Source organism: Cyprinodon variegatus, unplaced genomic scaffold (genome assembly GCF_000732505.1).
Source record: "Cyprinodon variegatus isolate N-32 unplaced genomic scaffold, C_variegatus-1.0 Scaffold591, whole genome shotgun sequence".
NCBI lineage: Eukaryota > Metazoa > Chordata > Actinopteri > Cyprinodontiformes > Cyprinodontidae > Cyprinodon > Cyprinodon variegatus.
The window spans coordinates 130647-157792 of record NW_015151044.1 but is presented as its reverse complement, the minus strand read 5'-3'; the positions used below and the strand labels follow the sequence as shown (position 1 = coordinate 157792).

General features: G+C 38.0%; 2 protein-coding genes across 4 annotated transcripts in view; one reads left to right on the top strand and one right to left on the bottom strand.

The window, feature by feature from the left end:
* The window catches only part of slc2a4rg (SLC2A4 regulator), a 43154-nt gene extending 41477 nt beyond the window's left edge, over window positions 1-1677 (top strand). For both annotated transcript variants that reach the window (XM_015392443.1, XM_015392444.1), the window contains one exon: window positions 608-1677. In XM_015392443.1, the coding sequence (XP_015247929.1) occupies window positions 608-719 (112 nt within the window). In that variant the 3' untranslated portion in view covers window positions 720-1677. The remainder of the gene's footprint in view (window positions 1-607) is intronic.
* A 6568-nt stretch (window positions 1678-8245) lies between these two features.
* Window positions 8246-27146, bottom strand: part of zbtb46 (zinc finger and BTB domain containing 46) — a 92097-nt gene continuing 73196 nt past the window's right edge. The window contains exons 5-7 of one of the 2 annotated variants that reach the window (XM_015392446.1): window positions 23006-23325; window positions 17799-17841; window positions 14490-17704 (exon numbers count right to left, since the gene is read on the bottom strand). In XM_015392446.1, coding sequence (XP_015247932.1) covers window positions 16911-17704; window positions 17799-17841; window positions 23006-23325 — 1157 coding nt within the window. In that variant the 3' untranslated portion in view covers window positions 14490-16910. Of the gene's footprint in view, window positions 12324-13083; window positions 13260-14489; window positions 17705-17798; window positions 17842-23005; window positions 23326-27146 lie in introns of those variants that run through there. The other variant, XM_015392447.1, reaches the window with a different exon arrangement.

Sequence of the window (27146 nt, the reverse complement as noted above, 5' to 3'; positions counted from 1 at the left end):
TATATATATATATATATATAAGCCTTATTCATACAATCTGCAATTAAGTCATCTAGAAAAAGGCTTTTTAATCATTAAAATTTCATTTGTCATTTAAAGCTGCTCCCAGCTCTATTGGGTTAAGCTACACCTTTGAATTATGGTTGTCCCATTCAGGATGTTTTTGTCCCTGATGCTAGTCCAGTTAGTTTATGAATAAGCATCCACTGACAATCTAGTGATATATTAAATTCAATTAAAAAATGAATGAGGAATGAAAGATCTGAATGATAATAATGCACTTAATAATGTTATTATCTTGTTAATTCAGCATTTATTGGTTCTACTGAACCAATAGTCTTTACATTTATTAAACTGTGTTTCACTATGGGATCGAAACAACCACTCGAAAACCACGTGGATTGTTGAGGAAAAAACTAAAATATCTTGTTTTAAACTGTAACAAGAAAGTCCTGGTGTTTTAGAGTCATGCAGATGTGGTTGCATTTTCGAGTATTAAATATGCATGTTGTTGTTTTTGTTATTGGTGTTGTTGTTTTTTTGTCTGTCTGTGAATGGAAGGTGTGTTTGTGCTTGTCCTTACACTGTCACATTTGCTGTTTCCAAGGAAACCCCGTGGGGAAGCTAAGAAGTGCCGAAAGGTGTACGGCATGGAGAAGAGAGACATGTGGTGCACAGCCTGTCGATGGAAAAAAGCCTGTCAGAGATTTACCGACTAATCCAGTTGCCTTCCACTGGTTCTGGGAGACGAGCTCCTCCTCGCTCGCAGTGATAGCGAGGTTGACTTCTTTCTTTTCTTTTTCTTTTTTTTTTTTACCACAGAGAAGAGGAGGGCAAAGTTCTCAGTGCTGCTTCCTCTGGACCAGCTGGGAGAAAGAGTTGCCTTATTTCTTTTCTGTTCCCAAACACAATGAGAAAAGAATAACTTTATCCACTTCTGGAGATGTTTTCTAAGACAGTCACTCACGGTCAAATAAGGAAAACAAATTTAATGCTGATCAGATTCTTGTTTTTTTCCCGCTTTCCTAAACTCAAAACAGAGTTTGAAGAGTACAAATAAGCTTTTTGTTATACCCTTGTAAGAGCATTATGTAAGCTACTTTTTATTTGATGGGCCGTGGCTCTTCTCTGAGGTTAAACGGTTAACAATGGATGTGCTCATTGAAATCACTGTAGCGGATCTGTTTCTCATCGTCACCTTTTAGGGGTCTGCATCAAATTGCCAGATTCTCAAGTTACAGTTATCAGTTTTAAAATAAGATCTAACAACACTGTGCTCTGCCTTTTTACTGGAAATCTAGACTGCAAATTGAATACACAGCTTAGCAACAGACAATGTATTCATTTGGCTGATTTCTAACAGCCTGCTACACTTTTTTTTAGATCAGCATAACTGCACTAAATCATTCACAACGCGTGGTACAGAGTTCTCCTTTGACCTCCCAAAATATTTTGGAAAGATGCACGCAGTTTATTAAGCAAATATGCCCCATCCTTTTATAAACGCATTATCTTTTAAAGTATAACTGTAACCCCGGTTTGCCCCAGAGAGTAGTATATATATTACCTGTATAGTTTATTTTCAGCAGTAAGCAGCTGAATCAACTTGCATTTGCATGGTGCAATCAGAGGAATGACAGCATTTAGGTTTTTCTTGCTATGTTGTTTTAGTCATGTTAATTGTAACTGCCCCAGTCGGACTGATAACTCTGAATTCAAAAAGAAAACGTAGAGATTGTATTCTAAACATCTTGATTTATAGACCCATCTCTTACAGTTTTCTGCAATAAGCTGGTTTGTAGGTTTTATAGTAAGCAGAGATGCATCGGTGCAACGCTTTGTTGCTGGTTTCCAAACTCAAGTTTTCGTAGAGCTTCAAACTGCCCAGATAGATATAAAATTTAAGTTCTCTGAGAATTTTTTTAATACAAAAGCATTGAAAATGATTATATTTATGTCACACATTTTTAGGTTTAAAAACCGATTTTTACTAATGAACAGCAAAATAAAAAAATTTCATTAGAGTCACAGGTTGAAAGTTCAAACTTATCAAATTGAGCAACTTTTCTGTGTATTATTCTTTTCCAATCAAAAGAGATGGATTCATTTGATTTACTTAAAAAGTTGCAAATACTATACAATGACCAGCTCATTTTGTTTCTGAACATCTTTCCAAAATTACTAACATCTTCACTCAGCTATAACCTCCACACTGAAGTGTGTTGTCATCTGTTTAACCTGGTTAAAATCCCCAGCAGTCGATCTGCTGATCTTACTTTTGAAGTCAGGATTTAAATCAGCAGTGAAAGCTGAAAAGGATCCATTTCCACTCACCAGCCGATTTATTATCCGGTGCATCTCTTACAATAACTGTCAACCAGCATTACATCAGCTGTAAACACCATCTTGCAGAGGTAGGTTTTGCAAGAGTTTAAATTTTTTAACTAAAACAGTCTTACTTGTTTAGAATAAAGATTTTAAATGTCAGAGATGATGAAAATATGGGCAGGTTTTACAAGGTGTAGATAAACATCAGATGGTAAATGTATTTAGTAATATGTACATTGAAAATAGTTGATTTTATATCACATTTTGCTTCCCGATTCTTTTTTAAGTAGAAATCCAGCGCAAAGAAAGTTATTTGCAAATATAAAAAAATGCTGTCCACCTCTTTAAAATCTTTTTTTTTTATCTCTTAAGTAAAATGAAAAAAAAAGCACTTACAATTGGCATTTAAATGTGGATAGAACACCTTTAATACCAAACAAGAAAAATCTTAGAATCTAGTAGCAATCCAAATCCTTACAGAATAGTTTAATCTGTATTTTCTTATGTTTTGTAGATTTCCCATGAGTTGGCTCAATCAGTTTTCAACTTGTGTAAGAAAATACTCTTTTTCTTTTTATCCTCTTTCTTTTAATTGATACTCTAATTCTGAGAAAAACAGAAGAATGAACTGATGAACTATTTATTCTTGTAGTCCTTAAATCTTTAACTAGCCAATGTGGCTTTAAAGTGTGTAGAAATTACACAACCCACCCAACCCCCTTCTTCAGAGCTTTGATTTAGATATGAAAATACAAAAATCTTTTTCTTTGTGTGATCTTTCAAGGTGTTTGCAGAGACGCAGTAGATGTAAATTCATGGAGACATTTATGCTGCACATTAGCCGCCTTCCTATCACAGATTCTGCTGCATGTCTTTTATTCGTCAAGTGCTTCAGACAGTCAGCTAACCAGGTCTTAGTAGCAGAACATCCCAGATGACGGGTTCTATGTTTGATAGGTCTAGTTTTATCTTGGTTTTGACTGACAGTGAAGTGCAACATCAAACCTCTTGTCACCGTAAAGGCACATATTTTTTCCCTAGTATTAGATGAGCTGCAAGGAGAAAAAAAAAGACCTTTGTTAGTTTATCAGTGAGAGCTGAAGCAAACATTAAGAAAAAATAGTCACAGTTCATACCCTCATGATGCTCTGTGTAAAACTTTTATATATATATCAGTTGTGTTCCAGATAAGCTAGGTCAGCAGGCCTCTTCCAGTCACCAAATTCACCAAGTGCCAATAAAAGTTAAAATATAAAGAAAAAAGGTATTCTGACCTTTGAAAAAAATTGCACTACGCTGTACTGCGCATAGACATGTTTTTATACATGGAAGTTTTGTATTTACAGATTATTAAGTGAAAGGGTCTTTTTGTTTCTAAGAGTCTGATGAAATAAACAAACAAAAAAAAAAGGGTGGAGAATCCCTCCAAGGGGTTTCCCAATATTGCCCGGTTATTTTTACAGATAATCTCACGCTCTGTATCAGATGTACTAAAGGCTGCGGTGCTGACAGTTCTAGGTGTGTGGTACTGGAAGTACAGTGTGGTACTCTGCAGTCGTTGGTCTTTTTGCCTTTTGTCGGATGAGCGCTTTGGACTGGAAGCAGTTCCAGTTTCTGTACGTAGCTACTTATCGTCCTGATAACTGAAGATGGCTTTAAGTGTTCATTGTCCGGAGTTTTTCTTTTTTCCCAATGTTCACGTGCTTTTTTTAAACAAACACTGCTGCAATTTGCTTCCTTTCATATAAAGAAATGTTCCTGTTTTTTGACATTTTACTAAGGTTATGTATGTATATATTATTAGTGCTGGATGCCACTTTTCACTTCAGCACATTTGGTTATCAAAAGCCACCCACTAGGTCTCTCCATCCCACATTTTAAGACCAGCAGGTTTATGTGTTTAGAGCTTTGGTTTGCAAGTGAATAGGACCCATTTAGAGTTTATTTAGTCCCTGCTGTTCTACTTAGTGGCGGTTCTTGTCATGAGCAATATGACTCACTGCCCAGGGTACCACAGTTTAGGGAGACAAAAGAATGAGGCATTTTTCTTCAGTGGTATCCCAGACAGTTTTTAAGTTGCCCAGAGAGCTGTAAGTATGAATGTTCTCTGCAACAGAATTGAAGTTGCTGTCTGATTTATAACTTCCAATGTGTTTCTGTAGCAAAAGGCTGGTTTAAAAGGCTTTTGGGCTGCATTATTTATCCCTGGTTTGATATCTTAAATTCTCAGACTGGATTGAATTATGCTATACTGCACATGCAAATTTTGCAATGGGAATTTTACATTTGGAGCATTTTAATTTTTGCTGGGTGACATTCAAGCAAATACTGCCACTGTATACCCTGAAAAGTTTAAACTGACCGGTCAGGTCCACAAGCCACACCAGTCTCCCAAAACAGAATATCTTTTCTAAAAATCATTTGCTTTGAAGCAAGAGATGCACCAATCGAATAGCGAAAAAAGAATATAACTATTGTCCCTGATTTCCTGCAATGAAGGGAAAAAACATGTTTTTATATTTTAAATACATAAAACCTAAGATGTTCACTATTTTTGGTCAAAAAGAAGTGTTCTTTCAAAATTGTATGGCTGGTCGGACTGTCAAAAAAACATCACACAATTCTATTGTTGTGAAAAACTCGATCGGTTCATCTCTTGTCTAAACTAAAGTTTTCTTTAACATTTTCCTTGTGAACCGATGGATGGAGATTGACACTAACTGCTAATGGGTGTGCAGGAAACAGCGAAGCGCATTCACAACATGCAGTGACTATTAGCAGTTTTTAGGGCCTTGTACATATAGCAAGACATAAAGAGATATGTGAGGCTGTCGCATGTTGTTTTGTTGTATCTCTGTTATATGAAAAGGAAAATATCTTTTTTTTTTTTTTTTTTACATTGTTGTTGCTCAGAATATATGTTTTTTCTTTTTTTTTTTAAGGCAATTGCAAAGCTATAGTGAACTGATTCAATGTATTTGTAGCTTAGTGGCAAGGGGGAGAAAAATGACAACTTGTTGAATGTACAACTTAAAAAAAAAAATCATTTTGTCGTTTTCTTATAGTTGCTGGCTAGTTAAGCCATTTTGAGAGATTGTTGTGCGTCCTTTTTTGTTGTCTTATTTCTTTATGCCTACATCTGTCGCCACACTGTTGAATCATATGGAATAACACAACCATGCAGTATTGCTTTACTATCTTTGTGCAATGACAATTTACAGCGGAACAAAATTTTTCATGAATTTTTCGGTGACATTTGTGCTCCCATTCTAACCAGTTTGCCCCCTTTATTTGGCCTACTGGGGAATTTCATTTGAGTCTGTGTAATTTTTTGTTGTTGTCATGACTGTTGTTTGTTGTTGTAAAAAGAAGTTGTGCTCATTCAGGATAGCTTTCAACATTTTGGTCACAATGGAAGTTGTTACCTTTTTGGGGTTTCTATATCCTGCCCTCTACATTCCAACAAACAGCAAGCTGTTAGTGTTTTCCACTCGCTTCACCTCTTGACACAGCATTTCTTCTCCCATCTCTTCTCTTTGTGTGCTATCCAGCTTCACTGTGGTTCCACCCAAGCCTTTAGCCAGTACATTAAGCTAAACGAAACCCTTGAAATGTGCATCAAAACACCTGTTTGTTTGTTTTTCCAAATAGGTTCAAATTGGCGTGCTGCTTTCTTGAATGTCAATTTTCATTTTGTTCTCTAAACAGCAGCAAAAACAATATATTTTTCTTCTAAGTCACATATATTGCATTGCAATGGCAGCTCCACACCTCCCCTTCTAGTGCTTGTATTGTCTGTGCAGGCGTTTGTCAAACCCCATCCTATAATGACCATTTTCTTTCAGTGTTGTCTTTTTACTGAGCCTTACGCTTTTTGTTTTTCTCTCATCGATTGATTTCCGATTGAGTTTGATGTTGTTGTGCATGTCTAGCATCGCTCATTCTTTTCATATTCTTTATTATCATTTTTATGTGTTTGTTTGGAGATACAACACTGAAGGGTTTTATGTGTTAGATTTCCCCTCTCAGTATCCAGGGACTCTAGGCTGATGATGGAAGCAAAACATACTAAGCAGCCTGACTACACTCAGAGCTGGATGAGTTTTTGGAGAAACCGTGATGTCAGCCTAAGGTCTTGACTGGAGATTTCTCCTGTTTTGGATGGGCTCTGCTTCTGATCTTAGTCAGGGGTCCCCCCCCCCCTCCAACACACAGAGACACACGGAGAAAACACTTTCTGAGCAGCGGTGCATTCAAGGAGTACTTGTGTGAATGTCAAGCCTTTGACTAGTGCTTGGAAATGATGGATGAACATGTATGATGCTTATAATGTGATCTGTGTGATGTAATGTGACGGTAAAGAAAAATAAACCTGAATGGAATACATCTGGTATCTGTTTTTTAATGATATGTTTAAAGCTTCTTTCTTATTATAATTAAAGCAATTCTAACAAAACTATTGCAATGAAAATAAAAAAAATACAGCTAAATTTAACTATTTAATTATCGTAAAAATGTTAAGCAGTTTGTACGTCTCTGAGCCCATTATTGTGGGAGACTTAAGACCTTTGACTGTACAGTATTACATTAAAATGTGACATTTTGTTCTTAAAATTAAATTCCAAATCAAATAATATAAAATGCAGTCATGAAAAGTCCTGAGTTTGATTAGATTATTTTTTTCAAGTTTACCATGGAAAATGAAAACTGCGGTCAAAAGTTTGTCTCTAGACTTTGTTTCCTTTACTATTATATAGAATGTAAAAATGGGAAATAAAAGCTAAATGTTTAGATTTGACTTTTACATTTCATACATGACTTAATGACCATCTTATCTTGTTCGTCATTAATAAGGTTTATTTTTTTAAGCTGTTAACAGATAAAAATGGACATTTGCTGTATTTTATTATTATGTCAGTCTGCCCCAGACCAGCTGTGGTTAGTTTACATCTGGAATCATCTGGAAAGGGTGCATGGATGGGTGGATGTATTTTAATTAACATTTGGGGCCTCTGACTTTAGTGCTATAGATACATATCTTTCCATTTTTATTATCTGTATCAGGATTTTTCAAAGTGAGGCATGTGGTACATTCACATTCCTTGCAATAATTAAGTAATTCAGCTTATGACCATAATTCAAGAGTGGTATAAATTCGCCCAACCAGCTTAGGCAGCTTATGCACGTCCCTTTGCTGTTGCTGAGAAAAGGCCTACATCTTTCTAGAACTAGAAAAAAGTACTTTCACCAAAAACATTTTTTATTTAAATGTGTAAGCATATTTTGGATCTTTGAACTACTTTTAGATTGTTTGTATTAATGATTGTATTCCCTGGTATTAATAATGAAATAAAGGCACTGATGATTAGAAAATGTATTTGATTAAACTGTTTTTAGACAACCCATAAAATATTTTTTTAGTTGTATAGCCATTAACTGATCTAAATATCCTGGGTCTAGCCATACAAGTCAAGAAAGGTTTGGGAAACACTGATCTAAAACTTGAGGGCAAGTCTTTACAGCAATTGTTTATCCAGAGTTGAAATTAACTATCTAGCATATTAATCTGTCCTCAGACCCAGATTATATATTATATGCTGGTTAGCTGGAGAGGGGAGATCATTTGAAAGGATCAAGGAGACGTTGTACTAAGATGAATGATCAGAAATCTAAGATTTGAAATTTTCTCTCCCTTTAAATTGATTTATTTTTTTAGTTTTCATCTTTGGCTGCAACAGGTGGGTTCTAATCTATAGAAATAAACAAGGATTTTTTAATTGACTTTTCCTTCCACCTTGCTTTCTTTGACTTGTCTAGCCTGCCCCCAAGTGGACAGAAGGAAGTAAGGCAACCTCACTTTCTAAAATGGAAACATAAAGAAGGCACTGGAGACAAAGTAAATGTTTTTACAGCAGCAATTTCAAAATTTATTGAGACTGATTGGATTTGCAAATAAAAGGTAAGCTATTTCTTCCACTAAACATGAAGTTAGAAAGAGGCTTGGACGAATTGCGGTCTCGACCCAACACCGAAACAGAAGGCTTATGGAGGACAGCAAAAGAAATGTTCTGTGATCAGTACTATCAACCAAAATAATATATCAGCACAAGAGCACTTAAATCTGCCCAAAAACAAAGCAGGTGTAAAAACAGGACAGTTTTTTTTTCTTTTTTTTCTGATTATTTACCACATTTTGTTACAAACACAGGATTATGATAATAATCATTATAAAGTCAGTATCATATTGAACAAATATTCCCAACAAAAACAAAAACAAACCTCAAGCTTCAAGTGTGACCTTTTTTTTTAAACAAAAGACCTTTTGAAACTTGAAAGAGTAAATAAATAATATATAATAGTAATATAAATCCATATATATGAAGGTATACACACATCACTCTTAGTAGAGGAACAAACTCTAAAGTAAAAAGCGCCAATTTTTTCTTTTTTTTGAAATATAGTAGAATATAGATATACCAATATCTATGGCTTCATGATTTTCACATGTCAGTCAAGCTATACAGGCTGAATGAGGATTGCAGTTTGTACACGTCAAAGAATACCCATATTCATCTGCAAAAAGAGCAAAGAGTTCCAGTTTTGCACTGTGGAATGAGGCCGCCGTGCACAGATGCAGAAGATGTTGCTTTGGTATGAAAAAAATGAAAACAGACATGCAAGTTAGGACCACAGATAGGTCGAGGAAAGAGGGGAAGATGAAGTTGCCCAGTTCTGATTTGTCTCGTTTGGAGAAAAAAAAAAAAAAAGTCTTGATAATCTCTACCTACAGACACCATTATTTTCTCATCTTTCCACACAGACGCTCTCGCAAGCACCCGGGTGAAAAAAATGTCATTGAGGCACATATTAAGGGGTCAATGGCGGACGTTTTCCTGAAGTACAACCCGGAATGAGGAAGAGCACATACAGCACATGTGAAAAGAGAGTAAAGTGTAAGGTGAGGGGTTCCGGGAGGAAATCAAACATACATCCAGATGTCTCTAAGTGGCCATAACAGCACCACAGGACAGATTTGTCTCTGATCATGGGCTCCTTTTCCACCCATTACTAACATTCATCAAAATTTCTACCCTATTGTCTTTTTTAACCCCCAAAAAAGAACAGTTTAAAAAATGGGTCAAAAATACAATGAATAACAGAGCTGTTATAAATGAAGAAAGCATCACGTGTTGTGCTGTGTTTTTAACTTCTTTTGACCAGCAGTACAATCCATGGCACCTGCAACAGAGCCTGATGTGTTTAACCATCACAGCTGCAGCATTTCCTTTCCATTTTTTTAATCTTTATTGCAGAATGAGATCCAGACTGCACACACTCACATAAAAGAGGAGTGTTAATCTGTACTTGTGTGTTATTTGAACTGTGAACGAATAAAATAAAGATCTCATCTGCTTGATTTTCAGGGTGCAGTCCGCAAAAGCAAGCCGGCCGTCTTACACAGCTCTTCATAATGAACAAGAATAAAACAGAAAACAAAACCAAAATGTGCACTTTTTTAATCTGATTGTAAGGGATAGCAACAGGCTTGTGAAAAAAAATATATAAAAACAACCCAACAACGAAACATGTTAACCACAGCTATAAAGGCAAAAAGCACTCGTTTAAACACGAACTGCGAAACAAAAGCACTTCATGTATACAAAAGTACTAGAATGACATTTTTTTTTCTCTTTTTTTTTGGTTCCGTATTAATCAATTAGTGTACATTAGAGATGTAAAAAGCATAAGCTGAAAAAAACCATTTCAATCAATATCTAAGAGAGGAGCAGAAGAGTGAATGTGTTTTTTCCCCCAGTAGTTAAAATAAAGAAATATGACAAAAAAAATAAAGCATAAACCAGCACGATAAAAGATTGATAAAAAGCTCCATGGCTTGCTGTCCACAACAAGGCAAAAGTATAAAAGCTTTCCTTTTATACAAGATAGAAAATATCAAATAAAAGAAAAACACACAGTAAAGCTTATCATCCAGCACTTAATATGAATAATTAATAATAGCAACATCAACAACAATAATCATAGTTCTGATATTCATTATATTAAGACATATATCACCAACCTCACTTGAATTGTCCACAACTTTTGCCCCACCCCCCTAAGAAAAAGAAACAAAACAAAAAAAAAAAAAATCAGAAATAAATTTATAAATCAGTGTAGACTCTTTCTGGACGCCGGACCCTCATTCACACACGCAAACACACAGAAAGGAAAAGACTTTTTCTCAATAAATAACAAATCAAATTTTATACAAATACTGAAACCTCTGAACTTCAAGCACAACATTGATCCTTTTTCTTAACACCTTACAAAGCAGGAGAAACTCAAGCACAAAAAAAAAAGGTCATTGTGAAAAGTGTCTGCATATTCCGTGTGGAGAAACTTGAATGTACAAGTCTGAGGAAGGATAAATTAAAATAAGAAAGAATGAAACAAGGGAGGGGGGGAAAAAAGGTGTGAGAGACTTGCCTCTCAGGTCCTATCATCACAAACTTCAGCGTGAGAGACAAAGAGTGTTTGTTAGTGTAAGGTAGTTCCACTCTGTGCTCACATTGACTCTCGGAGCTGAAACGTCTCGTCTCAAACTCTCAAATTTCTAAGAGCAAAGTTTATTCTCTCTTCCTCTTTGTCTCACACGGCCTTCTTTTCACCCTTCTTTAACATCTTTATGTACAAATCTCCAGTTTCTGTTGGAATGGATCAATAGCAACCAGGCAGCAAACTTAAGAGAAGAAAAGATAAAGGACCCCCCACTAAAAAGGCATAGGCTCTATAAACAGCAATCTGCACAAAGATTCAGTGATTTCTATCTGGCGATAACAGTCAGAGAGGACATAAGGTATATCCTTAAAGGTAGGTGCGGTCACCGAGTTGTTCAGGTAAGTAAATGTCAGATCAAAAAATGTAAACCACGGGTTCAGGACTTTGATAGGAGTCAGTTGTCATTAAAGTGCAAGTCTGTGGCAGTAGGACTCAAAAAGGAAAAATGTGTCATTTGGGGGTTCCCAGGCCCCCACCCTGACACTCAATCTTTGCAATAGATTTAGACTCTGGCTTTGAGACCCCCTCTTTCCTGACTGTCCTCTCCTTACTCTGTCTATGATCCTTGGTTTCTGCAATGATTGTGATGGCAAACATACAAAGTTGCAGTCTAGCCCCGGCCACCTCCTTGGCAGCCTGATTCCTGTTGTGACAGAGCAGAAAACAGCTGGACTCCAGCCTGAACCCTCAAGAAGAAGAAAAAAAAACCACAAAAACACTGCATCTGTAGAGGAGGAGGTAAGCGGAAAAAAGCCTTGTACTCAAGCCATCTCTTGATTACTCTTCTTCTATGGCGGTCAAGCTTGAGAAAGTGTGTGTGTGTGCATTTGAGTGTTTCGATCATTGTCGTGCATCACCCTACAGCATCTCCAAAGGAAGGCCTGCCCACAGTGGGTGGGGCGAGTGGGTAAAGTGAGCAGAGGAATCTGCCTGAGAGATCAGAGAAGATCTCCAGAGATTGGTTGATGAGCCACAAACAGGAGGCTTGAAAGGTTCTACGAGATCCAGGCAAAGTCCTTCTCGCTCCCATTCTGCTGCTCCCCCTCATGAGCGGAGGAGTCACTCTCCTCCTTCTCATTGTCCAGTGCTCTGTGTGCCTCGGCGGCAATCCCTGAGTCCTTCCACTTCCCCGCCTCCTCCTCCCCTTCCCCCAAAATCTCACTGTCCCCTTCCACCATCATCTCTTCCTCCCCCTCCCCGTCGCCATCGCACTCTGCCTGGTCGTCGTGAAACCGATCCCCAGGATACAGCTCCTCCTCGGGGGAGATGTCGCCACCCGTCTCCCCGTTGTGGTCCAGCAGCGCAGCCATCCCCCTGCCTGAGCAGTCTGCGCAGACCCCATGCCGCCGGGAGCCATGTTTGATCCCGACGCTTGCTGCGGACATGAAGACCCGGCTGCACACCTTGCACACATACTTCTTGTCCTTGCTGTGGACCTGTGTAACAAAGACACATAATTTCATGTTTTTAATTCACACTTTGGATAACGCATAATTGTACATTCAAACAAATATGAGTTTAACTGAAAAGTTATTATTTCAGTGATTCAATAAAAAAAAAAAAAATTGAAGTTATTTTTCACAAGTAATTAAACACTTTTTTTAAATCTGAAAATTCTAATATAGCATGAGACTAATTCATAAAGCATACATTTAACTCCTAATCTTTGCTAAGGATATACTATTAACAGGAAGACTTCACAGTTGTCTAGCAGTTGCTGCTCCACAAACGTCACCTATTAACTTATGTAACCCATTAAAGGTCATTGCTTAAGAAGCAGCAGGTTCCAAGAGTGTGGTATCCAATAAATGGTGGAAAATTAAGAGGAAGGAAAAATTGGATCAGCAAACGGGTTGCAAGAAACAGGGAAAACCAGAGTTTTTCAGATATTGGTGGGAAAAGCCTAATAAAGAAAGGATGATATACAGTCTGTTTGAGGCTGCAGTTATCCCTGTCGCTTCTGCCTTTTCTCTGCAATACATTTTCCATACTCAACCTGACTCTGAAACACGCTAATGAAAATTTATCTAACAAAAAGTGGCTGAAAAAGAGTTATGGGGATATCTATATATGAACAGAAATTAACTTATATTTGTCAGATTCACAAATTGAATAATTAAATGATGTACAGACACATAGATATATATTTGTAACAGGACGCCTCCTATGGTGCAATGACTGCAACATGGCACTCACCAGCGTGTGCCTCTTCATGTGCTCCCGTCTGGTGAACTTCTTGCCACAGATTTCACATGGATAGGGCCTCTCACCGGTGTGTGAGCGCATGTGCCTCTTAAGGATGCACTGGTGCATAGCAGAGAAACTGCAGTAGGGGCACTTGAACTTTTTACGGATCACCGTGAAGTCATTCACTGCAAGGACAGAAGGGAGGAGGGAGAGAAAGAGAAGGAATGAGCAGAAGATTAACTTTGAAGAAAAAAAAAGAAAACAACATGCCTTCTCTTTTCAGATATTGCTTTTAATTAGCAACATGGGCTAGAAATGTAACATCAATTCCCATGGTCATCCCTATCCCAGGCAAAGCTACAGTTGCCCTGGAAACAAGCTCTTCTTCCATACTAAAGTAATAAAGGCATAGTGATACTATAAACACATGACACTACATTGAGTGTGCCTAAGGTGCGCTAGAAGGTCTCTTGTGTGGACAGCGAGAACACAGACATAAAGACAAACACAGACAATGACAAGAAAATCAGCAACAGGGTTGAGGGGAGGCTCTGCTTCACAGTGACGGGTCTTAAAGGCATCACACACACTTTACACCTCTACTGTACGTACAAAGGAGGGGGTCATCATATGTAATTACCTCCATCAGCTTCGGCTCTCGTTAAACAATTGACAGCACATTGAAAAAAAAAAAAACAGAAGAAAAAAACATGCAAGGACAAATAAACTGCACAAGAGATGTAGGCTTTCAGGTTCTGAAATAAGAGTTTTTAAAAATGGCTGTGTGTATGTGTGCACAACACAGACGGGGAAGAAAAAGGACACAAAAAAGATCTCAATTTTCAACAATAATTTAATCACAGCATGAAATCTACAGATGTTTTATTTTTTTAAGTACAGAGGTCTGAGCAGTACATTGATTGCAAAGATACATTATCGAGGCTATATCTGGACACATCTTTCTGTACTCATAAAAACACTCATTCAAACTCATAAAGACCAAACCACAAAAAAACTACCTCTGAAGAATTTCCATTTAGTTCCTGAGTTCAATCAACCTGGGACTCTGTTTCAGCTGCAAAATATGCTACCTGAAGATGGGATTTCATAAAGCTTTTGGCAGTTCAGAGTTTCCTGTGTGTATAATGCAAAAAAGGGAAAAGTTCCCCTATGGGCTCAAGTGTTGCTTTAATAAGGAGCACCTAGAAAGATAAAAGCAGGTATCCCTGCTTAATGGGTATGTCATTCAAAGTATGGGTTTATACATGAACTCTTTATGGGTAAGTTATATGAACAAAAATACAGCAGGAAAAATTAGTATTGAACAGTTTTTTTTTTCTCGGTTTATGTTTCTAATGGTCCTATAGACATTAAGTTCAGACCAGGTGTTGGTAAAAACAACATCATCCAATAAAAAAAAAACAAAAAAAACTAACAAGCAGTTGCATAAATTCAATTATATGGAGTGAAGTAAAAAGACAAAATAGCTAAACCTAAACAGCTGAAAATCGCATAAATGCATAAAAAGATGAGAAATAACTGAAAATATAATTATTCTGAAAGCAAAACACTGCCTATCAGTGCCAGTGACTGTCAGCTGGTTAAAGCCTAATGTGTGGCCTATTAAGAGACCAACCAAGATGTCAGACAGCGAGCATCTCAGATTGTTCCACTAAGCACCTTCGGGGTTATTAATCCAAAAGTGGAAAGATTCTGATTTCTCCATAAACAAACCGCAATGGTGGGCTCATTGTAAGACAACCTGAAGAGTCGTCCAACAGCCATGGAACACTTGGAAAGAACTTTGGAAATAATTGAAATTAAAGGAAAAAAGTAGTGAATGCACTACTACTCCAGCTGTCATTATTTAATCTCACTACTAAAGAAAAAGCTGTTAAAGCCAAATTTAAAACAAGCTGCTAAAATTAAGAAGGGTTATAAGACACAGTTTCGTCTCATATAGGATGGAAATTACCTTGTCATTGCACCCACTGTTTTTGAAGATGCAATTACACTGTGCATTACCCCACAAACCACTGCACCAACAGTGGATTTTGACGTGGGAACAGCATGGAATGTTTTTCAGTATTATCTACTAGCAGGCTTCATATAATTAAATGAATAAATTGACATGTTTACACAGATATAACTGATAATAGACTGCAGATTAAACCAGGGTGGATTTTCAGCACTAAAATGATCCCAAACACACAGTTAAAGTTAAAGAGAAAAAAAAGAGAACTTGTTAAATGATTCCGTTAGTTATCTGACTTAAATGGGAATCTGTGGAAAAGACTAAACAGTACAGATTGAAGGCAGTTTGTATCAAATAAAGCTTTAAGAATTCCTGAGTAATGCATGCTAGATGCTGCATCAAGGAGATGCTCTGAAGCAAAAAAAAATGTAAACTAGTTTTCATTATGAATAATTTTGTCGTTCCCTTTATGGCATATAGGTTAGTATTTGGGTAGATTTCTGTTCCTCTGTACACATGGATTAGATGGGTTTGTTACCAACGTCTGATGTGAACATAATGTCAACAAATCCCAAATACATACATTCTCTGAGAGAAACATTTTTTTTTAGATATTCAATACGTTTTTTTTCTGTATTTTCTTGTTGCACATCTGTTGTAAACTCAAACCAAAAGGGTTTAGGCAGACCCTGGTGTAATTCACATTAGCAATGATTGTCAAGCTCTTGTTCGGCCCAACTGCTGCTCACCTCCTCCCTTATTATTATTCATATGCATTTTTTCCACTTGTCTCACTTGATTCCACATTTTCTCCCCCAAGCACATCACAGCGCTATTATCGTTGGGCAGCCGTGACATCACTGAGCTCCTCTGGTTTAACGGGCCTCTGCCCCTCGGCCTCCACTTCTACTTCAGATGTGGGGGTCAAGAGGTTAAGAGGGGGCTGGAGCCATGGAGGACAGATTACTGCCCAGGTCCTGGCCTTCTCGGCCACTACGGCACTCATGGATCTGGGTCTAAGAAGGTGGCTGGAATATTAATGGAAAATGACACCAACCAACCCCCATCTGCTGCAGGCCTATTGTTTTAGCAGGCTTTGTCTTCTATAGTAAATCCCCTCCATCTGTGCTCATCTGATAGCTTTACTATCTATCTTAACATAATCATGTTAGACAACTGCTGAAGACAAACTTCTGTAAACAAAAAAGGTCTTGTCTTTTTATAAACTTTTTTTTCTATTCTATATAATACTAGCTAAGTGAAAGAGACTGATTTACTTCTCATTCTGCTATTCTGCAAAAATCCTGCAGGTGGTGTTGTTGGTTGAACTGTAACCCACAAAGCCTGACAGGTAAGGGCTCTGTTTAAATGTCTTTGTGCATGTAATGCATGGGTGGACATGAAGATTAAGATCTTTCTACCTAAAAAGGAGATGAAAGCATAGTCACAGCGGCGACTAGTGCCATAGAGTCAGACTAGTGGTTTTTGCTGAGGAAGTGAGAATACACCCCCTGTCTCTCCACTTGGCACTGCAGTGTAACGTTATGGGTTTAGTTCGCTTTTTACTCTAAACTAGTTAAACATTGCATAAATTATGGGTTAAACATTTAATGGGTTTATAGTTAGGTTCATTTTGCATAGCAACTCTGCTATTCTGACAGAGTGACATCAGTAAAAATGGGTTATTTTTGCACAGTAATAATGGCATGATATTCAACAAGGAGTTTAAAAAAAGTTCTCCACATTTTTGTTCACAGGAAATTCTTCCATTTTGAATGCATAAAACCACAAAGTATTTTTTGGCATGAATGTTAAATGCAAATGAAGGTACAATTTTAACTTTAAATGGGTATGAGTGACTCTACAGGCCTTCCACATCAATACTGCCATCGTAACTGTCAACTTTTAGGTGTTGGTTGAGCCGCCACAGTGGGTCTGACGGCCCACTCTGGGACATTTCCATTCCAGTGCTGCCTCCCAGCAGAGCTCCTGGAACCAAGGCCACCTGACAACACACTTTAACATGTGTTGCCAAGTTCTTTTGGGTGCTAAAAGCCTTGGCACAGGCTGGACAGGTGTGCCCTCTCTCTTTGGAGTGCACAGAAGACAGGTGCCGGTGCAGGTCTGTGCGATCCCGAAAGTGCTTCAGGCAGTACACGCACTGCATCAGCTTCTTTTTAAAGTGGATGGTCTTCTCGTGACGGTCTGCATTTGATTTGAGGGTGAAGCTGGCAGGGCAGTGGGAGCAGAAGTAGCGAGCCGCAACAGGTTCACCCACTGCAGGGCGGTAGAGAGACTGGCTGAAAAGGGGAGGTTGGGGCTGTGACTGGTGACGGGGCTGGATAGGCTGGTGGAGAGGACCTGGCATACCTGGCCAGTCCAGGGAAAGGGCCATCAGAGACAGGGTGTGGTGGTACTCATGTTCCCTGAGATGCTCCAGGCTGCTGAACAGCCGTTTGCACAGGGAGCAGGAGAGCCCCTGTGAGGAGAAGCCACCATGCTCTGGCAGGACTTTTTCCCCTGATCCAGCCTCCTCACCCGGACCTTTAGATCCTTTGCCAACCTCAGACACTGATGCAGGCACTGATGAGCCACCAATATAGCTCCCCTGGCCCATCTGATCCCGCTCAACAGGGGACTGGTCACCTTCCAGGTCTAAAATAAGGAGGGAAAGAAAAAAATAAAACATAAAACACCAATTAAACGTCAACTTTTTGAGACAGTCCATATGTTAACATCTGAACTATACCTGTGCTGTAGTCTTTCATTTCGTCTTTGTTCTTTACACCCTCCTGTAAGCACAAAACAACCCGTTATGTGGCAGATTAATGCAATCTGTAAAGAATGTTGTCTGAGCATGCAGAGGGCAGCAAGGTGGTACAAACTCTTAAAGCAGACCTTTTATTGACATGTAAAAAGAAAGACGTAAAGACATGAAAACTTAAGAAAAAAGGGTCATAATTTAATCAAAACAGGTTAGAAAGAATAAACAACAAAACCAGCTGTCATAGTATTTTAGGAGGAAATATCTTTCTAATTGGCGTCCTAAGTAGTGATATTTTTTAAGGGATGGTTTTAGAATTTTAAAACTAGGTTCTGTTAAGGGGAGTATTCTCTTTCTTATTTCTAATATTGCCTTAACAATTCACGATAACCTCTAGTAAAAGAGGGACAACCACCATCGTTACAACACATGCTTGATTTTCAAATTAAACACTTTACTAGATTTTTGTTGCAGTTTTGAACCTTTCTTGCAAAACATTCAGTTTAGATATTATTAGTCATTAAAAACAACAGGATGCTGAACTTCTCTTATTCTGACTGTGTGGTGAAAGATAATATCAACATCACAGCTTTACTTGCCACCTTAAGATCAAATTTAGACCCTGACCAAAGATAGTCTACAGGCATAAAGGCTTGTTATTTTAATAGATGGTAGTTTATTAATTGTTTCCATCATTAAATATGACGCCCCCCCTAAAAAAAACCTGTTTTAAAACCGTAAATCAAATATATAAGAAACACCTCTAAATATAAATCACTGTTGAAAGCCTTTTCTTTTACATAAATTTAGAATTTGTCAGAATTTTGCCAAAACTGTTTTAGTTACCCTGAAACCGTTGTCTAACTTGTATTGTGTGGTTACATACACTGGAATGATTTACACATGAATCAGAAGTAGGTGGTGGTGCACAACAAATAATCTTTGAATATCATACCCTGAAAGAAGCGTGTAAAACATTTTTGGTGAGAGTAACTAGCTCTCAGAAAACCAAAGCGGTGTAAAAATCAATAAAACAGAGCTTTTAACTTTTATGTCAAAAACAGTTATTCGGACTGAAAGCACTTAACATTTGCTGTTGTTAGTAGCAATGCTGCTATCATACATTTTAATAAATGAGCACTCTATATAAAATCCTTGATTAATCGAGTGATCAAACACATATACTTCCTGAAGGGTTTTTTTTATGGAGTCCACCCATTTAAATTCATAATAAGAACAAAAATCAATAAGAACAGCTGTGCCTCCTCTTTTCCCCATCAGGGCAGAATCTGTCTTAAAGATTGGACAGATTTAATTTTACAATTCTTTATATAAACTAGACCTATTTGTCTTGTAAAGTGGCTTGAAATCAAATTTGTTTTTTATTGGCTATGTATAAATAAAGGGTAATGAATTCGGTATAACTGTGCACATTCACATGCAAACACATATCCATGCCCAACATCTGCAGTCGATTTAGAAATGTATTATTTATACACTTGAAATTCTTGCAGGACTCTTTTTAATGCAGCAGCCCAACAGTCATCTTGATTTTATCTCTTTGTTCAGAGATGAGCTGTCGGGATGTCTTCAGCATAGACTTAAAGGTTTTTGTTCTTTCTCATAAGATCCCACACTCCCTATCAGGTATACAGAGAGAGGATAAACTAAAGCGGTGCTTTTTCCCCCCCAACTTTCTGTCTACCCTTTAAAAGATATATTTATTTGGCAAAAAAAAATAAAAAATCTTCCCGACAGGTGTGACAACCAAAGATTTTAGTCTATTAACTTAAGATATCCTATTTTAAGCCTTTATACTTCATTAAAATGGAATTTAATTTCCTCTCTGAGGCTGTAGAAAATCTGTATGTAAAGACGCTCAGAGTTCCTGGATGCTTCCATCTGGGCTTTACTTTATTACAGATCCTCAGTTGGCCGACTTGTTCTTGATGATATCTGGTTGTTCTCAAAGTATAGGCTCATTAAGTCCGTGGTTAAAACAAAAATCAGAAATGCAACTCTATTGCAATCTCGATTGTTACTCTTGTTTTTGTGCTAAGCTGATTCAGTTTAACCTACATTCTTTTATGTTTTTTTTTTGATAGAGATATGGGACTTTTACTTACATAACCATTTCTGCTCAATCACACTTCAGAAAAATATTAAGAAACTGCATCTGATGACACCAATAAAATAGTTTGCCGTCTAAAAAACAAAAAACACACTAGAATTGCCATGTTTGGAGTTATAAACAAAGTGTTGAATTAGAAATATTTTTCTGTAACTGAGTCCCTTTTAGGAATCCTTTTCTGAGTATGTATGTCACAGGAAGATCACACATTCTCCCACTTCTATCACAGCAATCAGTTTCAGTGTAAATAACCACCAAATGCAAACATGACATTTAAAGGTTCAGAATATATATTATTTCCATAAACTGCTTGGAATTTAATTTAATTTTTTTAAGACTGGAGTTGTTCAGAAAAAAAAAAACTCCTTGGGCCATCCTGGTCCATATCTTGTTGACCATTAGCTTAAAGCTGCTGGATCAGCTATCCAGTATTCACACTAAAATATCTCCCAGAGAGAGATAGCTACTGCAGGTTATCTGCATCTCCCTATGAAAAATCCAGAACTATTCATTTAATAAACAGATAACATATAAAACTAGACATCGAGGGTTAGTTTCCTGTATGATTTCAAACCCCTGCTTCATTTGCACCTGACTATGCCTGTATAACCTACTTGTATGTCTCCATGTTCTAGAGAGACCTGTTAAATAACTATTTAATTCAGTTGTAGGTTTCAAAAACATGCACAATTATAGCCCTTAAAGATTTATGACTGATTACCATAAACCTTCTAAGGTTTCAGTAAAGTGCAGTCAAGATCCATCCCATCCCTTCTGCACCAGAGTAAACCTCTACCCCTGTCTATCTACTCCATACCCGTGCCATTCCTTCACCCCCGCCTGTTTGCTTAGCTCCTTCACTCTCCCTCCTCCTCCTCCTCTCTAAGAACAGAACACCATGCACTGGGCAAACAGATGGCTTGTCCGTAGAGATAGGGAGGCTTGTTGGGAGGCAGGTCCACTGAAATCAAATGCTTCTCCTAAATGCTTGCACGCACACAAACTGGCACAAAACACACACACAAACGCCCACATATTCCTCGCACACACACACACACACACACCCAGAGCAGAACAAACAATTTCCTGAGCCACAAAACCAAACCTCTCTTTGTCTTCTAGTATTGATTCTACTCAGGCTCATCACACTACCTTTGCCCGTTATCTGCTATCTCTGGGCTCACGCTGCCATTGTGACTAAAGGTGTCATGTCTGGTGTAACCACTATAAACTACATTATCTCTAATACCATGCAAAGTCTCCTTGCTTCAAGGCAAACTCAGGTCGGGCTATATTAAAAGACTGAGAAAAGAGGCTAGAGGGAAGGGTGACAGCGATCTGAAAGAAACAGAGAGTCAAAAGCATAAAGGAAAGGCAAAAAAACAAACAAAAACAGGCAGCTTTGTTAACTTCAGTGGAGCAGGAAATATTGCAGATTCACACACAAATACACACACACACACAAAAAAATAGAGAGGGGCTGAAGGAGATATACAGGGTTTGCATGATGAAAAACTACCCCCATAAACTCTAATTGAACAAGGCATGGACCAGTATGAGATTCACAAAGTATGATAACCTTATGTTAAAGTGCCAGGGTACAATGTATTGTTGTGCCAATAAAAAGTACTGTAATTACTTTAAGCATAAAATGAAAAGCTACATTGTTACCAACTGCATGATTAACAACAGTTGTAAAAATATCATCTGTATCTCTACATCACTGTTCAAGTTAGGATTGAGCTGCAGGGGCTTCTTGTTCAGGAGGGAGATCTGGACATTTCTCTTCAGCTGATTTTATGCAGTATTCCATAGTACTGGAATAGAGGTATGGTCTCTCCAGCGAGTTGGGGGTGTGTTCTGTGATCTCCTCCCAGTAGGACGCCTCCAGAAAATCCCCAAAGGGAGGAATAGTGTTAGAAGCCTGAATAACCTCCAGCGACTCCCAGCTCCCCTTAGATGTTTACCTCACCCCATCTGAACCAATAAACCTGGAGGAAAGGCTTATTTCATCTGCTTTTTCGTAAAATATTTTTTTTAAGTCATGACACACATCTGATGACCATAACTGAGCGTCAGAACAAGGATGAACAGGAAAGTGGAGAGCCTTTCTTTTCTGTTCAGCCCTTTTTTTCCACATGACTGGAGCAGCGGCCACATTAGTGTAAATGAGGTCACAATCTGTCACCTGCACCACCCTAACCTTATCTGTCAATAAGACAAGAAGAAGTTAAATCCACAACTGAAGGCAGAAACTAAAGGAAGGAATCCACCGTTTCCCCAATGTGAACCATGTCCTCAGACTATTTTTCCACTATAAATATAATTTGGATTTTGATTACTTGGTTTAAGCAGAAAAAACTGTCAAAACCTACTTGATGTAGATGTAGTTTGCAGATGTTTATAGGACAGATTATACCTTTTTGGCATTCTGTTTTTTTATTGGTAATGCTGTGACTATAACAAGCTGATATTAGCTGGTTAATTATATGGTTCTATGCTTGAGGAGCCACCCAGCTGTTAGCTGCCTTAAAGACATGCTGCTTGTTGCCTGCCAACTGTAGTCCTAGAGCCACATTACCTGAAATTATTAGCTAGGGATGGTTTAATTCTTAAATAAACTGAAAAAAAAAAAAAAACATTAAAACAGCTAAAATTGTGTTTCCTGTAACCAAGAAAAAGGTGTTCTATCCTTTAAGCCAGCTGACAGGCAGTGTTTGGAAAGAGGTGGGAGATGGGTAGCATGGCAGCACTGTGTGCTCAACCTAATGTTAAGGAAATAAACCAGTTGCTTTGGCACTTTGTGGAAATTTCACATTAAACTGTAGTAAAAGTCTGACAAAAGATCTTCAGGCTTTAAAAACGAATTTTTGAAAACACTAAGCAGTCTTTTACACAGATAACCGGCCCATGCCTTGGACCCTCCCGCCCCCAGTGTGTGTTGAAGCAGGCTGAAGGTGCCCCCTGGGTGCTAAACTACTTCCCACAAACTTCTATCTATCAGAGTAGCACCCAGTTGGCAGCCTCCAACATGGAGCTAAGCCAGGCTCAGTGTGCTTACCTCAGGTAAGGCGGAGGGCTCTGTGCCCTCTGGGGCCTCTTCTACTTCCATATCCAGTCCTTCTGAGTTCAGCGGTGTCGCCCCGGCCCGCAGCCCGGGGGCCTCCAGGGGCCGAGGCTCAGTTGGGTGCATAGGTGTGGGCGGAGAGGGTGGGCAGTATGCTGATGTTGATGATGGCAGATGGGGTGGTGGTGGTGATGGTGGTAGATGAAGAGGAAGAAGAGGAAGAGGAGAAGAGGAACCAGCGCCCTCTTTGTTATGAATAGCGGCCCCCGTGGCCCCTGGCCGGAGCGCGCTGGAGTAGTTGTTGGAGCGGAGCCCTGAGGAGCACAGGAAACGAGTCTCACCCACCCACTCACGTACAACTGCAACCCTGCTAGCAGCTGGGCCACCAGAACACAACGGGAGAGAGTGGGCAGGGGGGCACAGAGAGGCTGCCAGTGCTACACTATCAAACACTGAGGAGAGGGGGAGGAAGAAAAAAACTCAAAAGTTTCACTTTCCACCAGCCAAGGGGAAAGGGTTAGGAATTCTCTTCTCTCTTTCTCTCTCTCTCTTTCTTTCCTTTGCTCCTCTGCTCTCCTTCTCCTTCCACCCACATGTGTGCGTGGAAGATGGCACCATGTGTGTGTTTTTGGGAGAGCGTGCGCTTGTGTTTGTGTACAGCAGTGAAAATGCATGTAAAGAGAGAGGGCTCGAGGATCCTCTGTTGTGTGGAGGGAAATCATTTTGGAGAAGAGCCATCTTGCAACTTACTTGAACACTTTTTGCACAAGCTGGGCAAAGGATGACTACACGGAGCATGTAAGATGTTTACCAGTTACAAGTAAAGGCACGCTGGCTGAAGAATTTAGAAATTCAGTCCACACAGTAGCTTTTCTGGAACATTAACATCACCAACAGCTCACAACACAAATCAAATGCTTTCTTTTCATTTTGTTATTGTCACAAGATAATGTGTTGCAAGTTGTTTCAAAGTGTATTTGTATTTGGGGGGGAATGTCTCCAGAGCTATGCAGATGGTTAGCCATTCATTGCCCTCCTCTGCACAATGGACAGAATCACACATCCATGAGGTTTGATTCCTGGAATGTTAAACTACCACGCCTGACACTCCCTACTCCTACTGAGTGAGCACAAATACAAGAGCTACAATCCCTGTCCTCCTTCTTTCCCACCCCAGCAGAGGCAGAGGGAAGAACCTTAAGAGCGGGGAAGAGGAAGCAGAGGGGGAGCGCAAATGAATGAGCTGCAGGTGAGACGGAGCAGCTCATTAACTAATGGTGTTCTGGCAGCAGACACCTGTCAGAGAAGCGTAATTATAGAGTAACACCGTTAGCCGGCTCTAAAAGTCTTGCCGTTTCACAGAGTTAAGTCAAACTTTGGTTACTGCGTGAATAGGTCATCTAATTGGACTGCTGTCCTGCTACCAGATATACAAGAATTGGAGGAAAATCAGTTTATTGACAGAAGTGTGTCAGCTACAATAGTTAGCACCAAACTTCCCTTTTATCTTTCAGTTCCAGACTCTAGCTTCTAGCTTTTTTTTATAATTTTTTTGCAGGTCCATTCAATAGGTACTTTTTTAATGAGAATAAACCTTTTTTAATGCCACTAAAATGTATCTAAATATAGATAAGCATTTTTTATTTGAATTAGGACAGAGGTATTGACAGATGTGAAGGCACTAAATCTAAATGTAGACTAGCCCAACATTAAATTTCCATTTTTATTTATTTATTTATACAGCTGAGATCTGGTTCATATTTTTCTTATATATAAAATACTTTTTTCTTTTTTTTTACTTTCCAGCATGAAATTAGACAAACGTTTTGTGGGTTTTAGGTCAGGTAGGATTACCACAATTATATCATCTACCAAAAGCAAACATAACTAAACACAGACATTTTTTTTTTATATACTTTATATACTATTCTGTTAAATAAATTGGGGAAATCTATATGATTATTATAATATTATGGCTTCCAATAGATTTTTTTAACAAGAATTCAGTAAAAATTAAAGGGCCCCGCTCTGGATTTATGATACACCTGAAACATAGTCATCTATTTTATAAAAAAAAAAAAAAAATCTGCAAAAACAACAGCTGGATATATTTTGACAACCACCAATCAGTTTTTTTTAAGAGTGGTTTTAGATGCCTGAGGGGAAATCAATCAAGTATAAACACCATGGGTATGTGAAGATGTCATACTGCGTTCGATACGAGAACATGTGGTGCAAAATGAGCACAGCAACAGCAGAACAAAAGAGAGGACCTTGTGAAGAACTTGGCTGAAGTTGGCAACAGTGTTATTCACAATGAAAAAAAAAAAGTTTTTATCAAAATTGTCTGAAATGCCACTCAGGTAGGAAGAAGACAAAACCTACATTAAAAAAAGCTAAATGTATTCAAGGAAACTTTTGGTGGAAAAACGAGAAAGCTTGTTAACCTGAGAACGCCATCCCAACAGACCAACACGGGGTGGCAACATTATGTAATGGGGGTTTTGTTACAGCTTGATCTTTCAATTAATTAACTTTCCTAAACACACCGCTATGTTCATTACAAAGTGCCTTATGGACAAAGTCAAGGTTTTGGTGTAACTGTGCCAAACATCTATCCAAAATGTTTCCTGCAGCCAAACATTTCCTGAAAAAAATAGGTTTAGTAAACACTATGTTTAATGTCTGATATATATAATGACATTTTATTTTAGCTTTATAATGATTTTATATGATTTTATCTCAAATTTGTTTTTCCCATTGCTGTAATTTATAAAAGGTGTGTGAATTAAAAATATATTTGAACAGTTAATTCATTTTATTTTTCTGTATATGATTAGCATTTTTGGGATAACTGATCAGGATCTATGCTTATTTGTCTTTCAAAGTCTAGTGTCCACTAATCATCATTACATAACTGTTTGCTTTGGACTAGTTCAGTTAATAAGTTATTTTGTTTTATTTTTGTTATGTTGTTTCTGTTAAGCACATTTTTTGTATTTTTAGTCATGTCTGAAGGGGTCTTAAAAAGAAAGAAAACAGTGCTTTTTACGGATTACAGAATTTTATGAAAACAACGTGTAAAGAACAGAAATATAATGAAACTAATTCAATTCAAAAGTACTTTTTGATCCCAAAAACAAAATCCAGTAGAAATTCAGTAATATTATGCACAGAATAGAAATCTAGTCCATAAAATTCCTGATACACGACTGAATTTGACTACAGGCTGTAGAAGCAAGCTGACCTTATAAGAACTTAGTTCTTTTACTCCATCTGCCACTAAAAGGGGGTTAAGACTTACAGGGTTCTAAGCCCTAGAAAAGCAGCTCTCTGAAGTTGAATATCCTGTTATAAGTAGCTAATTGCCTAAAACTTCATAAGTTTGTTAGCAGAAAAAGGGCTTAAAGTCATCTTGTTAGCCAAGGCTTCCTGAAACTTCATTCTCTTCCACAGCTTTGAAATTAGATGTAAAATAACCAAAACTGAGCAGCGTAGAGATACTGGGACCACACTAAAGTGCCTTTTCTACTCCTTTATCTGATGAAGAAAAAAAAAATTCATTTTTTTGTTCATTTTATGTGTTTGAGTAGAACAATGCAGACTAAACGAATCATATTATAGGATAATGATGAGTTCAGAAGAAAAACTTACATGATAAAGTTAATTTAATGTGGAAAACATTTACCTCAGACCCTTTTAGTTTGAGATTATTCAGTATTAAAAAAACACTAAATGTTGAACCTATCCACTGTCAAATTAGGAGAAATGGAAGTAGCTGTGGAGAGGAGCACTTTTTAAACCATGCTTTAGGTAGTTAAGTTCTCAATGACACTCCTGAGGTAATATCAAATGGTATACTCTCACTACTTTGTAAGTGAAAGATTTAATTTTTCTGCATCTTTGCTGCTGAAATGGTATTAATGGAAAAAATTAACATTATTCCTACAACTTTATTTTTATTTGTTGCTGTTCTCAATTTGCCTAAGAAGTGGTAACCCAGATAGAGAGAGGCATCGTGCCCAACAGTGCAATCTTTTTAAGTATTGTACTGTTTGAAAGGGGCATCAGCCACTAAGAATTTTTTTTTATCTGTTTGTGAAAATGTTTTCAACTTTTTTTTTAGCGCAGCTCT